The sequence below is a fragment of the Nothobranchius furzeri genome, chromosome 3 (genome assembly GCF_043380555.1).
Source record: "Nothobranchius furzeri strain GRZ-AD chromosome 3, NfurGRZ-RIMD1, whole genome shotgun sequence".
In the NCBI taxonomy this organism is placed as follows: Eukaryota; Metazoa; Chordata; class Actinopteri; order Cyprinodontiformes; family Nothobranchiidae; genus Nothobranchius; species Nothobranchius furzeri.
Window position 1 is genome coordinate 78,079,569 of NC_091743.1, and position 15,581 is coordinate 78,095,149.

The following is a 15,581-nucleotide window of genomic DNA, read 5'->3' on the forward strand; positions in this document are numbered from 1 at the left end:
GATCAATCCTTCTACAAATAAAAACAATGAAACATAAATACAAAAGCAAAAAGGCTAAAAGAGAATAGAAACTCTTACAAAACTAAAAGTTTCACAACTATGTCTGACAATCTCAAACTAGTGTATAGAAAACTTCCACATGTACAACAGCTGAGAGGGCCGAACACCCAAACCTGAAGGAAGGCAATAAAATAATCTGACAGTTAAATTAATATGAGGGGGGGAGTTAGTATCAAAACTTTACATTTACAGTCAGTCACAGGAGCGTTACTGCAGGAAACAAACAGGAACCTATTTGGCTTTTAAATATTTGGTAAATATTTCTGCTGCCTGGAAGCGTACCGACGTTCCGAGTATTTACAGATCCTGGCTGGAGCAGAGAAAGGTGAGACTGATCCGGTTTGAAGGGCTTCGGAGTCGCTCGTCCACCCAAAGACTGATCCGAGATCAGCCGTGTAGCTTATCGACGTCACGCAAAAACAAACACAAAAAGAACAGAACCCCAGCAGAAAGAGCGTCACCTCATGATTAATGTTGCTGGGGGGGGGCAACGCGCATTAGCTTAGCAGTGTTTAGCCTCACTGCTAACGCCTGAATTCATAAGAGGAAATAAAAACATGGATTTTAGCACCGGCTGGATCCTTTTGGACTCCAGGATGAAAACTGGAACTCACGTCTGGATTTTACTCTTTAAACCTAAAGAACTTCTGATTAGAAGCAAACAGGGTAAGTTTAATTCTGACCCGCTTCCATCAGAAGCTGGTTCTGTGGGTCCAGTTTGAACCCGGGTCAGAGCTGAATCTGCAAACAGGAAGAACAAAACATGCCTGAAGCTGTTTTAATCACAACAACCATCTTTACTGAGCGGAAGCAATACGGCCCGCTTGTGGGATCTTTGAGTCCGAACAAACAAAACAAAACAAAAAAAAAAACACATTACAAGTAATGGAGGCAGGCCACTTTCCAAAAGGTTTCCACCATGAAATGTCTGTACCAAATCAAACGTCGGCGTGGAGCTGCAGATCCAGGAAGAGGAGAATAAATAAATTCCTTTAGTGTTTAACTGGAGGAGAAGAGGCCTGTTCTGTTGAGACCAGACTAAAACAAAAGAAACGAGGTGCACTGCAGCAGAAACAAGTCCACCTGCTGCTCTCTGATTGGTCAGTAACATCAGGGGGAGGAGTCAGTCAAGTGTGTCGTTGGGGATTCACTCCCGATTTCTCCAACGCGACTGTTGATGAGGGAGGAGGCACTGCTGGGCCACACGTGGGCCCTGATTGGCTTTTAAAGGAGCAGAGTGTGTGTGTGTGTGTGTGTGTGTGTGTGTGTGTGTGTGTGTGTGTGTGTGTGTGTGTGTGTGTGTGTGTGTGTGTGTGTGTGTGCATGCAGGGGTCAAAGGTCAGCGTCTATGCATAGATCTCTGTGGTGGGGGCCTTCTTGTAGATGGGCTTCTTCCCCAGGTCGTAGCTGCCCTCGTCCTTCTTCTTCATGCGGTAGATGAGGAGGAGGATGAGGAGCATGGCGAACATCAGGCCCACGGCGCCAGCCGCAATCAGAGCTGGAACAAACCCAAACGCAGCCTTCAGAACCAGACTCAGGACCACATCAGCTTCAGATCTGCCACAGCCATACTGACCTGCAAGGACCTCAGTCTTGTTAAAGATGCTGTCCCCCTTGGCCTGGGACATGAGGACATTGGACAGGTTGTCGTCGTTGGGCCCGGGTTTGCTCCCCAGGTGGATTTCATTGTTTCTGACGAGTTCAACCTCGTCGAGGGTTGGTCCTACAGTGGCCTTCAGCTCAGGGATTCGGTTATCATCACCAGGCTGCAGAGGAAACAAGAACATCCAAAGTGAGTCCTGACTGGACCAGAACCGTGTGGATCAGAACCGAGAGGCAGCTGAACGGGCCTCACCTGCTCTGTAGGAACAGCCTCTCCCAGAGTCGACTCGCTTGTTTCTGCGGAGCAAAGACAAATTGTTGGCGGTTAGGAAACTTTGAGAAATACGACGAGTGTGTGGTTCTGTCAGAACCAACCTCCTTGACCCGATCCAGAGAGATCCTCGTAATCCTCATCCACATACTCATCTTCATCATCCTCATCATCATCAGTGAAGCCAAAGTCATTGGAGGGGTCTCCTGATGCTTCCAGGCTGCCGTCCTGCGTTGCCATGGCGACAGTCTGAGTGGTGCTCATGGGCATCCATGTTTCTGTCTCCCTCGCCTGCTGGGACAAGAGACATGGGACGTTCAGAGACGCCCTACAGGACAAGTTTCAGTTTGAGCTCTCTAGCGTTAGCCCACGCCGCCTGAAAGGCAAGCTTCAGAAGGACAAATTCCCAATCCGCTTCCTGGGCCGGGATTTGTCCCACACAGCTTCTTCTGGGATAAAAACAAAAAAAAAAAAACTGGACACCCGATTTACACAACGAGGCTTTACTCCCTCATCTCACACACACCTTAAGCTGGTCCTGGACCGGATTAGGGCGGATGTGAGTCACATCCTGTCTGCAATCCTGGAATGTTTCAGCTGTGTCAGTGAGAGTTTAATGTTTTACAGAAAACAGATCATTTGGTCGTGGCTGAATTTAGCAACCTTTGACCTCCCCATGATGTAACCAGGTTGATGATTCAGCCACACAAAAGGCCACCAGAGCCTAAGCTACAGTAGACAGAATCTGGAAAAACAACCAGGAAGCAAAACAGACGAGTTTCACGCCACAGCCCAGATAAATGGTGGCAGGTCCGAGCGGCTCAGAACGCCAACGTGTCATGCTGGCAGGTGAGTGGCTGAGCCAGGTTGAGGCGTGGCTGCCTCACCTGGAGACCAGTGCAGGGCCCAGTAACGACGTTTCCAGCTTAGCCTTCAGCCACAGCTGGTTCTGCAGACTTAACCCGAAGATGGAGACAGAATGACACTTTTAGGCTGAATTATTACATTTAAAGGTACCAGCGACACTTTTATCAGACTCCACACCGTCCCCCCATCTCCCTGGTGTTTCTGGAGTGGGGACATCCGTCCAGTCCACAAAGCAGGCAAACGCCTCACCAGCATATTAATGATGGCCGTAACCGGGACGATGCCTTCATTACAGCCAGAAACAATCCGTCCATCTGCCGGAGCAAAGCGGGACATCTGGTCCATTCACACGAGACAGAGGAGGACCAGTACACACGCACACACACACACATGCGCGCACACACACACCTTTTGCTAACAGCCGAGCTCTAGATTCCTTCTACCTTGGTCCGTCTATCTATAGCCTCGTTTCCAGCTACCAGCTCCACATGAGGCTCGGAGGAACCTCCACCGACAGATAAAACCCCCTGACCCAGTTCTTGGTTCTGTAATACAGAACATTATCCTCCAGGAGAGACCAGCAGACAGCCAGGGGAACTATCAGCTCCCACTTACAAACACAACAGAAAAGAGCTGGACAGGAAACAGACTAATATGATCATTTGATGTCTGTTTTATTGAGTTTTGTTCTCAGTAACAGCGTTCCCTCTACACGGGTTCAGGCATGGCGCGTTGTCGCCAGCGAGAGACTGCCCCATACCGCTATCGTGTAACTTTTAGTAAAAAGATTTGCACGTCACTGCCATGGTCGGACCACGTAAAAACGACCAAAGGCTCGCTGATGTGTACATTACACAGCTCAAACACAAACAAGCCAGATTTTGGCCGTTTCCAGAGACCCAGTGCAGAATTCCTGGTCTAAATCCCAGATCACGCAGAACAGACAGAACTATAGTAAATGAAGCAAACCCATTCTGCTGAAACGGAACCAGACAAACATGGCTGCTTTTGGACCTGGACTGGACCTGTTGACAGGTGGTTCAGCAGATCTGAAACAGAATGATCTGAAGTAGGGCTGCAACTAACGATTATTTTCATAATCGATTAATCTGTCGATTATTTTTTCGATTAATCGGTTTGTTATTGTTTAGCTATTTAACCTGTACAAGTGATGAATACATTTCAGTTAAGAAAAAGAAAAACATAAGAGAATTGTGCAGTTGACTGCAATCTATTTTATTGCACATGAATACAGTCAGCGGTGTAAAATGAGCTAAACTGTGCAAAATATCAGTCCAGAATAATTTTTTGGCATCAAAATATAAGAGGTAAATTCCATAAAAAAATAATGTAGAATCTAGAATAGAGTTTGTAAGTGGTATGCATTGCTGGGGGTGAGTGTCTTGTTCCCCATGTAGTTGTCCATCGTTGCTTGTTTTTTTCTGCATAAGAAACACAAATACACTGAATTAAGTACACATATAAAATAAAGCAGCACACACACTACAACACTAAATCAATATTACATTATTTGAATTAATTAACAATATACAGTGATCATTTATTTTGACAAAAATGTGTTGTGAGGCGTTTTACAGCGTTAGATAGTAAAACAGCCTTTTAATAGTTAAAAAAAGGACTTTCTGAATTTCTCCTGTATTTAAAAATTGAAAGCGTACAACTATGCCGCGTTATATTCACCTGGACACAGCTCGTCTGTATATTTTTCTCCGCGGAGTTGTCCTTTTTTGAATGAGGAACATAGTTATGGGTTTGTGCCGTTTTTCTCTTAACGAGAACATTCTTATAAACAGACGTGCTAAATTTGGCAAGCGCATGATTCACAACACGGAGGAGATTCACGATGGCATCTAGTCAATCAGAAGTAGAACACCGTAAACTGACGCGGCAAAAAAAACATGTTTAACATCCACTATAACGAACTCAGCTAACACTAAGTCCCAAATTTGATCTGCGTTAGCTTGTTTATTTTCTGTTACTTACCGGACATTCCTCTGCTGCATCAGCCCCCACGTTTTCGTCTCAAATGTTCACTTAGGGACGTCGTGCTTCCGTCGTGCCATGGTTTTTGCATATTTTGCAGGTCACCGGTCTTTTCAAGGCATCTAGTGAAGTGCTCCCATACTCGTGAGGATTTTGTCCGGGGTTTCTCTTCAGTTTTGTCGCTTCTATTTTTCTTCCGTATTTCTTGTTGATCCGCCATCTCTCACAGCAAGATGAGCGTCAGTAACGTGATACGTCATGAAAACCGAGGGCACTTACTGGCTCATTTCTTCTTCTACGGCTCCACTGGTAGATCAGTGGCTCATTACTGCCACACACTGGTGGCAAATTTAACAGATTGTAACCTATGTCAGATTGTGGTAAAAAAATAAACTTTATGCGGTAAAATATGATTATTAAACAACTAATCAATGACTAAAAAAGTTGTTAACTATTTTAATAATCGATTATAATCGATTAAATCGATTAGTTGTTTCAGCTCTAATCTGAAGGAACCATCATGAGGCTGGGAGCAGCAGGGATGTTACACCTGCTGCAGAAGCAGCTGATCCCAGGTCTGCTTCCTGAATAAAACTGCTTCAAACATTAAAACAAACAATGATCATTTATCAAAAGCTGGTTTAAAACAGCTCCGATGTCATCATCAGGTGGGGGTTCATAGTTCCTGCTGGAGCATGCAGTGGCAGGAGGGGGGGTGGAGGCAGATCCGATCGGATTGCCGCCAGCCCAGGCAGGAAGAACAAACCTTCTCTCTCTCTGCCAACATTCCTGAGCCCAAAGAGATTTTATAGACCAGCAGACAGCAATGCAGGAACCATTATTACATCCCAGTCATACCATTTATCATGCTCCCTCCTTCCCAGCAGCCTTTCTCAGCACCCCGTCATGCAAAAGAGACCACTTCCTTAAAAAGACCTGCCCTATTCTCTTGCTAATGATCTGAAGGATAAATGCAAAACCAGCCTCACTCCAACAGCATGCACCAAAACGGACCCAACAAGCCCAGTTTTTCGGGTCAACTCCCAACCAAAGAGGGTTTTACTTTTACAGAGTCATGACTTTTACCCATCAGCTCCACAGTTTACCCGGTGGTTTTCCCCACCTTCATCCCGAAGTGTAGAGGACTCGTTGTAACTTGCATCTATAGGACAGAAAACTGTACCTGATGCAGGTTTGTCAGAGCCCGTCTCTCCAGAACCAAGTGGAAACTGTTCCAAGAAGTTGACCCGGTAAAAGCCAACATGGGTTTCTGCAGAGCAGACTTGGCCAAAGGAAGGAATATCTTCCCTTCAGAATGCAGCGGGTAGGAAATCTGACTCAGTCCTCACATCAAAACATTCCAATCATGCCTGAGGCTTGGAAAACCGCTCTCTACATTCAGAACACGCTCCTTTGTCAGGTAGAAGAACATTGTTATCGAATAGAAGGGAACGTCGAACCCACATTCCAACAATGACCTCAGCAGGAGATAAAAAGGCTGTGGGGGGAGCTGTGTCTAGGCTCAGAGGCTACGTATCCTTCAAAGGGCAGGATAAAAAGAAGAGATGGGAGCGTGAATGGTGGCTGAGGAGGACAATCTGGAGCTCATTTGTAAAGCTGGAAAATGTTTTGCTGGGAAAGCTGTAGGTGTACCCACACGAGGTCGAGCTATAAAGAAGCGTCCCCTATGAAAAGGCCCTTGGGATCTATTGAAATCCCTCCAAGTGTGCAAAATCCCTGAGAGGGCCAGTCAAGATCACCGGAGGTCACATTCCAGAATAAGGTGGTGGTGGTGGGAAGTTACGCGTCTCTCAGGAACCAAACTGTAAACATGGTGGTTCTGACCTTTGTAGTCATGATGGAGCAGATTCTTCTACAAGCTAAAAACACGTGTGAGGACTGCTGCTGCCCCACAAACACCATCTGCACCACGCAACTGGGATAACTGGGAGGAGGGGCGGGCTGCCTGTGGGTGGCACCCAGACGGTCAGAATTACCGCTCCACCGTGCACTACCCGGAATCATCACCCAGCCAAATATAAACGGAGAACCAGCGGTTCACCAGCAGCTCCATAAATACTCCTGAAACAATGGTGCTGTTGTAGGAGCGGCTCATCCAGCCAGGAATGATGCTTCTAGAGTTTCTGCTCTACGGAACACAACACACCTCAGGAAGAACAATCACATGACCGATCAGCTGTTCTAGCTTATGGACCAAAAACTTGTGTCCACATGTTCAAGTTTTCAAACATGGAAATTTTACTTTACGAGTACAAAAGGAACTCAACAGATGTTTTGCTGATCTTAAAGAGCAAGTCACCCCCTACCAGAGTTTAACTAGACTCCCATTTCCTGCTGGAAAAAGGAGGCATTGCCTGGCAGACAGAGGGCAAAGCCGCTAAACAAACACACATTGTGACATCATAAGGTACCAGCTAACGTCTTAAGAGTACCTCTTAGCCAATAGAGATGACAGATTTAAATTCAAATGCAGTGCAGGGTTTTAAACTGAAGAGGGCGCAACAATGACAGCTTTGGGCAGAATATTTAAATTTGAACTAAGATGCACTAAAGTGCCAAATTATTGAATACTAGTAGGGCGGCATAATATATCGCAAATATATCGTTATCGCAATATCAGCATGCGCAATATGCATATCGCAAAGAACAGAAAAATATCACAATGAATGGTTAGCTCAAATGTCTCATAAATTAGATGCCCGCCCCCGAGGCGGACGACACATACATTTTGATGGTTAGCAATAGGGCTGAACGATTAACTGCATATGCAATAAATTGCATTATGAAAAAAAAAAAAAAAAGATTTTCAAACCGCAAAGGCTGTGATTTTACCTTCTTACCAGTAGGCGGCGGTAATGCACTCCAGGCTTGATTGTCAACCGCCATTAAACACCAACAAAGGAAGAGGAAACTAAGTCACGTGACTTGTGAGCGGCTCAAATCAGGCAGTGAAAGTAAAACTTCAATAATGGCGTCAGGATCGACAGAATGTAATGGTGCACAAAGTTTGATACCAAAGAGGAATAGTACTAGCCTGGCAAGCCAGACTACATAAATGTATTATTTAGTCTGGCCATGCTCCATTGACGGCTCTCGGTTGTGGGGCGGGTTCTACCGTTGTCTTTCAAATGATCTCCGCATTCCACTGGACAATGAATGTGACATACTCTTGTTTCACTCTGTTGCATCATCCCACCCACCAGGCATATAGAGTGACCTGATTGGCCCACAAAGCGGATAAAGCTCTGTGATTTGTTCACTAAGCAGATAAAGCACTATGATTGGCCCACCATTATGGACCAATCACAGCTCTTTATGTGTTTGAAACCCCTCTAGAGAGCTGTGATTGGCTAGCCAGAGTCCTGGTAGGAGCTGCGGAGGTTCCAATGGAACGTGCCTAGACCAAACTTTGCAAAGCAAGAATTTGGTCTAGTTCACTAGGCTAGAATAGTACGTCAATTGTGTGGAATTATTTTGGATTAAAAAAAAAGAAGATACTGTGCAACGTCACGTATTATGCAAAACCTGCCTTACTACCATTGCTACCTCACGAGGTAACACTACAAACCTTTTCCTGGATACTGATGTGTTGGAGTTTGTCCACAAAGCACCTGCATCCACTACAGGACTTTACTGATGCTCTCTCTGGAGAGAAGTATGGAAGCATCTCCAACCTCAAACCAGTTCTTCACCTTCTGGTGACATCAGTCTTGGCAGAAGATCAAGAGGACACTGACTTGACCAGGTCAATCAAAACAAAGATCCTGGAATACCTAAATGACAAGTACAAGGACCCCTGCACCCAGGAGCTTTTGGATGTTGCATCCTTCCTGGACCCCAGGTTCAAAACCCAGTATATTACTGCAGACAACATTCCTACCATTAGGACCCGGATAAAGACTGAAATGATGGAATTGGCAAGGCATGCACAAACCCAGGTCAGTAATAATTATCTTGTGATATCACTAAAACACTGTATCATCTGACTTCTTCACCAATTGCCTTTTTTATCTGGTAGGAGAAGAGGTCTCGCACTGAAACAACTCCCAGGCCTGAAAGTGCACAACCCTCTGACAAAAAGATGAAAATCTCTCGGCAGTAGGGCTGCACGATATTAGGAAAACCTGCGATGTTCGATAACAATGATTAATATTGCGATGACGATATTACTTGCGATAAATAAAAACTTAACTCAGGAACAAAAATAATCAAAAACAAAAACATTTAAAAATCATAAAAATGAGAAAAGCAAAAGATGTTAGGAAAGGGAAAAATAAAATGAACAAGAAAAGGCAATCCGTGGATCCCGGGAAAAGCAGAATCAGCAAAAAGAGCTAACAAAGCTAACTCAGGTACCATCTAAATGAAGTGCCGTCCGCCTTGGGGGCGGGCGTCTAACCTATGAGAACCCACCCAGTTGGCCAAATGGGTGAAGAGCTCTATTTGATTTGTTAAAAAACATCATTCTTCCGTTTGATGGACAGAATGCAATATGTGTAGCAAACATTTGAGCTGACCATTCATTGCGATGTTTATTTGTTCTTTGCGATATGCATATTGTGCATGCTGATATCGCGATAACGATATATATGCGATATATTGTGCAGCCCTACTCGGCAGCTTCTTCAGGACCACTGTGGGCCCTCGTGCTCCTACCCCACAACTTGAAGATGTTGCTGAGACTGAGTTAAATGTCTACCTCATGACTCCTGCCATTGATGGAGAGGATGACCCGTTAGACTGGTGGAAAGTGCACAAGATCGACTTTCCACGACTCTGCGATATGGCCCGCAAGTACCTCTGCATCCCTGCCATAAGTGCTCCCTCAGAACATCTTTTTTAGGGATGTGAATCTTAGAGCAACTCACGATTTGATTCAATTGCGATTCTTGGGGTGCCAATTCGATTCAGAATCAATTCTCGATTCTCAATTTAAATAGATTCCCAATCAGTATTAACAAAGAGTGTCAACTCCAGGATTAACTACTTTGTTGTACAAGTTAGTTAAAGCTATGGGACATTTTTATTTGACTTTAAACTGGTCATACTCCAAAAATGCAAATTTACAATGTAAAATAAAGTGATTCTAAAACTGTAAACAGAAGCAATCGTTTGACCAAAAGGCAACATTTATTTTTGCTTACCTTGTAAAATATAACAAATCTGTAGTTACCTAACAGTAGCTTTGAAAGTAATACGGTCAAATGCTTTTCAAGTATGTGTAGAAACAAGTTACACGAGTAATCCTGAGTACTCATTTATCAACCTAGAAAATGAATATGAGAATATCTCAAATTTCTGAGAATGGAAACAATTACATTCAAGTGCCCTCTTATCAGCAGATTCAAACATAAATCATCTCAATTTATGGGCCACAAAAGTAAACGGAGTACTGACTCTCCTAACAAAGATCAAAAAAGAGCATCTCAAACCTGTAACATGCCAAATATTTGAGTTCTTGGAATCGATTATGAACCTTCGCAAATCGATTCTGAATCTTTATAAATGAGAATCCCGATTCAGACTTGAATTGATTTTTTCAGCACCTCTAGTCGTTTTAGTGCTGAGGGGAATATTGTGACTTGCACATGCTCTTCTTTAAAACCAGCAAAAGTCGACATGCTAGTTTTCCTAGTAAAAAAATCTGTCAGTTTATAGAAAGATTTTTTTCTGGCTTACATCGCCATGCCTAATTTGAACTCTAGTTTGTTGTGTGCTGCTGTTACTGTGTGCATAAATTATCAAGAAGCGTGTTGCTTCTTTAGGTTTAATAAGAAGTTAAGATATCGCGTCAGACCCGTGCCACAACCCGTGCACGCGCATTGGGTCCACAGCGCGCGTGTGAACGGGTCTCGCGAGCGAAAATATACATGGCGAGAGGTCATTTGTGCACTGAGAGGGAGCAAACTGTGTCTGTGAGCGCACAAGGATGTGCACAAGTGACAAACCTGCGTGCGCTCGTTGCCAACGAGCAGGCAGATCTTCCCTGTCCTCTGATTGGTTAGTTTACCCCGCACTTTACTCTCTACCTATCTATATAAAAAAATCTGGGATTCAGCAGTTGCTGTCATAGCTCAGCTGGGAGAGCGGGTGACTCTCACTCAGGAGGATCCAGGTTCGAGTCCGGCCATGGGACATAGAGTGGATGTCATATTACTCTTTCCTAATTCCTGTGATATTATTTTACAGTTGTGACCGTTCAACTGTCATTAAACGTCCGAATGTTTGCTGGGCAGTGTTTTAAAAAGTGCACATAAGCTAGATGGTTTTAACCAGGTAAAAATAGACTTGTGGGTGTAGGTATGTTCAAGTTTAAAAAGTTCTTGCCTCATTAATGTATTGTTTATTTTTTTCAGCATTTAATTGACAAATTATCCTTTCAAATAATTAATTGATGAGTTACATAATTGTCCATTTAGAATTGTTGAATGGACTGAGTCAAGTTTGGTGCACTTTATTTATTTCAAAACATGTTTTTTTAATTATGCATATAAATAATTTTAATGTTAATTTATTTAAATATTTCTATTTTTTCATTACCTCACCCTTGTTTTGACAAAAACAAGACCTTGCTGGATAATATCACGGAGAAACTATTTGTTCACAGTACATGGCTCAGTGAGGATCTGTGTAAAGGAGGAGATACTCAGAAATCTGTCTGCAGATTGTTACAACCCAGACTGGAAGTGGTGGGCTGTAATAAGAAAGGAGACCAAACAGAGGAGTGGGGAGTTCAACAACTGATTTATTTAACCAAAGTAAGGATTTACTAAAGCAAGTTAGTGCAGTCAAGAATTACTGGTGTTTGGGTAGTCCTGAACGTGTTGTGATGCCCCCACCGTCTCATTGGGTTTTCATTTGTGTTTAATTGTGTTTTTCTTCTGTTGTAGGCAGCTTGTTAAGCAGCCTTGGACGCACCTGGGCTCAGGGTGTGGTGCTGCCTACAAAGCCTACTGTTTTTCTGCTTTCACTGGGTCTCTCCAGTGTGGTGGAGAGTCCTCACTGGCCATTTTCTGTTCACTAACTTGCTTTAGTAAATCCGCAGGTTTGTCACTTGTGCACATCCTTGTGCGCTCACAGACACAGTTTGCTCCCTCTCAGTGCACAAATGACCTCTCGCCATGTATATTTTCGCTCGCGAGTCCCGTTCACACGCGCGCTGCCATGTATATTTGCGCTCGCGAGTCCCGTTCACACGCGCGCTGTGGACCCAATGCGCGTGCACGGGTTGTGGCACGCTTTAAACGCCATATTAAGAACTGGTGAAACATGTGAACAATTGAAACTTTGATTTACCAAAATGGGGAAAAAAAAATCTCCAGCTCTTTAAGCACTTTGTTTTCTAAATTCTCCTGCACTTTATAGTAAGTTAAGTTAATAACTGGAAATCAGAATTTTTTTATATGTGTAGTACACATTGTTTACTTTACCTTCATTTATTTATTTATAGACTGACCACTCAAGTTCTGAAAGAGTTTTAAAAAAATGCAGCTCCATTGTTTACATATCATGTTTCAACAAACATGGGAAGTTAAATATTGAAGTGGTAAAGCCTCAGGGGGAGTTTGCATTACTGTTGTCATCTGCACTTTAGTAATTGTGTTTTACTACTTATTTGCACCTGTCTAGCCACATACTAGATAGCAAACACCTGAGTTAGCTTTCTTCTGCTCTTTCTACTTTTCCCAGCATCCACTGATTGTCTTTTCATCTTCATCTCATTTTTCCCTTTCCTCACATCATTTGCTTTTCTTATTTTTATAATTTTTTAGCCATTTTTTTATGTCTTTGTTTTTGATTATTTTTGTTCCCAAGTTAAGTTTTTATTTATCACACCTAATATCATCATTGCAACATTAATCACTGTCATGGCATATTGCAGGTTTTCATAATATCGTGCAGCCCTAAATACACGTGTCATCAGCATGATTAGACTCATTTATATAGTTTATCAGAAAAAAAAGCATTGATTTGGGGATGACTCGCTCGCTAATCCTAATTTCTTCGGTTTTAAAGTGTGAAGTAAACTCCGACGAAGTAAAATCCAAGCCGATCCGTTCATGTTTACGATCCGTGTTTGTTTACCTTTTTTGACTGCCAATATGGCATCTACTAACTGAGAGTCACGTGGGGTCCGGAGCTCTATTGGGCTGTCTGGATTAGTCGACTAGTCACGACGACGTCAAACAAAGCAGTGGACTATTAATTTAATAGTAGACACGTTGTTTATTTATAAACTTTTTTTAAATCTCGCCTGCTGCGGCACGTTCGGCGTTTGCTTCCTGCCTTTCTGCTCAGCCGCCGCTTTAGCTCCGAGGTGCATGCGCAGTAGTAGCCATCCGGCTCAGCCTTCGTCACAGAAGAAAGAAAACATGGCGAGTCGCAACGTAGATCAAAAGTTTGGGAGCATTATACAAAGACTAAAGGAAGGCCCGTAGATAAGTGAAACTCTTCTTTCATGGGAGCACATCGTCTCGACCTAGGCCATTGTGAGCATTAGGGATGCCGAGCTGAGCTTAGATTTTAACATGTACTGTTTAACCATGAAATTTAAATGTAATAGGGTAAAACCCAGTGCATTTAACATAACGCTGCACTTTAGAAAATGGGTTGAAATAGAACATGTTGGTGGAGCTGGGTTCCGACTATCGGCTTGTGGAGCTCTCGGGAGACCGATGTTTTCCACCCGTTCTCGCCTCCCCGCAGCTCGGCGCATCTCTGGCTGATCGCGGCTTCTGTCTGCTGCGCGGGCTGACGGCTTGTAGAGCTCTGGGATGGAAACCTTTCCACCTGGTTCTCCCCAGCGGCAGCTCTGCGCATCTCAGATCGCAGCGGCGCTTGTCTGCTGTGTGGCTGCCAGCTTGTGGAGCTCTCGGAGACCTCTGTGTTCCACCCGGTTTTACCCAGCGGTCAGCCCGGCCTATCTCTGACTCAGAAGCTCTGGTGTTGTGCAGTTAACTCCGGTTGTGGCTAGGTTGCTACCTCCGTTAGCTTAGCTCCCACCTCCGCGTTAGCTTTGGGTTAGCTTGTAGCTAGTTCGACCGGGTGTCGTCACTTAATCCCAGCCTTACAGCCCCACCCTCAGCTCCACCTCTCTTCCCTTTTATGGAATTGTCTGGGCTTGACGGAACCTGTGACACGGTCAAAATGGCGGTGGTGGCCACCTCCCATTTTAGCTCAAAAACGTGTTATTGGAGTCTATGGAAACCCATTGTCCATATATGTATATGTCGATGGTAAATTCCCGTTATGGTTCAGATGAATGAATGAAATGTGAAACGGCCTTTAAGGTGTGTGTGTGTTTCTCTGAACACAAATGAAATAAACGTTAGAATAAAATGCATTTATAATAAAATAAAAAGTTTGCCAACTGAACAAGAAAATAATATTTTTAAAGCACAAAACATTTTATTTGTGTTAAATCTTAGCCTACATTATTAGATATAACAGAATTATTAGTCTAGTAAATAAAGTAACTTTAATATCTTAACGGTAAAGCAGACCCTGACGTGTGGACCAGCCGTGCTACAGAGGCTACCTTGGGGTCTCCGGAGTTAAGACTGGAAGATGAAGCCCTTCCACCTTGCCACCATGCCTCTGGTGACCAAGTCATGTTTGGTTTTAGGAGCCTACCTTCACCTGACTGCAGCATTTGTATTAACAGGTTACAAAGTGAATTATCTTGTCTTTATTATTAGATGGCTCATAGCTGATCACAGTTAATGATGGTATATTAGAGAATCCTGGTGCAATAAGCTAAACTTTTATGAATGACACGATTAGTCGACTAATTGTCAACAAAACTGGCGACTACTCCAGTCGACTACTAAACTAGTCGTTCGCGGCAGCCCTGCTCAGCAACATTCCTGCTACAAAGACTAAAACCTAGAGGACAATCAGCCTTAAGGTCTGGGGAACTGTTCCATGTCCAGAACCACTTTCATGGATCACTGAGAATTCTGGCAGGATGTTTTTTGTTTAGAGAATAAAATTCAATCCCAGCTGTGGTGGAGGAAAACCGCAGACAGGCCGTAAATGCTTATAACTGGGATTATCATAAACTACCAGCTAGTTTCAGACATTTCCAAATCCTCCGTACCCAGGTTCTTATGTTTGGAAAAACAGGAAGTGGGAGTTGATCTCTTCGTCCCGCTGATGTCCCCACAGCGAGTTAAACAGGACATGGATGGTCTCCGTCCAGCTCTGCGGGGGGAGAGGGGCTGGAATGTTTGGGAATAAATCCAGTTAATCCAGTAAAGAGTGAGCGGATCCGGGCCCGGGAGACCAGCCCGCCCGCCCTCGAGCTGGGCCCCCGGACTAATGGGAACAGGCTGCGGATCAACAAGAGAGCGGCTAGCCGCCAGCTAAAGCTAACTAACCACTTAAACCAGTCAAACACCAAACGGGGCGGGTTAGGTTAGAACCAGAACCGGATCAACTTACCGACTCAGAGAAGACGGAGGCGGACAGAATCAGCACGAGGCAGAGGCGGATCATGGCTGTCCTCGCGGCGGTTCCCAACGAAAAAAACTGCTCTGAGCGGAAGATTAACGGGAATTCTCGTTTCCAAATCAGCCCCGTGAACGTTCTCCGAGTCCGTGACCAAGTGTAGTCCAGCAAATCCTCGAGCGACTCTCCGTTTCTGGCGTTCACCGCGTATCTCTCCGATCGCGTCTCTCTGCCGTCCGGTAGCAGGATTCCTCTGAGCTTCCCACCACCGGCTCCGCTCACCCTTTTCACATAGACTCGCTCCACC

General features: G+C 44.3%; 1 protein-coding gene across 2 annotated transcripts; it reads right to left on the minus strand.

The window, feature by feature from the left end:
* Positions 1-1,297: 1,297 nt before the first annotated feature.
* sdc4 (syndecan 4) lies at positions 1,298-15,574 on the minus strand. Of its 2 annotated transcripts, none has more exons than XM_015958301.3 (5): positions 15,269-15,574; positions 2,038-2,227; positions 1,916-1,959; positions 1,637-1,826; positions 1,298-1,558 (listed from the first exon to the last, which is right to left on the minus strand). In XM_015958301.3, exons 1-5 carry the CDS (start codon positions 15,320-15,322, stop codon positions 1,407-1,409), a joined length of 630 nt encoding a protein of 209 aa, XP_015813787.3. In that variant the 5' UTR covers positions 15,323-15,574; the 3' UTR covers positions 1,298-1,406. The 2 variants fall into 2 exon arrangements, with proteins under 2 accessions (XP_015813787.3, XP_054589187.2); XM_054733212.2 differs by having other exon boundaries at positions 2,038-2,224; positions 15,269-15,526.
* Between the last annotated feature and the right edge of the window lie 7 nt (positions 15,575-15,581).

What these genes read in the sequence shown, in the direction of transcription:
- sdc4 (XM_015958301.3), bottom strand. Translation starts at nt 15,322, where the DNA reads ATGATCCGCCTCTGCCTCGTGCTGATTCTGTCCGCCTCCGTCTTCTCT. An exon ending in CTCTGGATCGGGTCAAGGAG is followed by an intron (nt 1,960 to 2,037) that starts GTTGGTTCTGAC and finishes TTTGCTCCGCAG; the next exon opens with AAACAAGCGAGTCGACTCTG. An exon ending in CAAGACTGAGGTCCTTGCAG is followed by an intron (nt 1,559 to 1,636) that starts GTCAGTATGGCT and finishes GGTTTGTTCCAG; the next exon opens with CTCTGATTGCGGCTGGCGCC.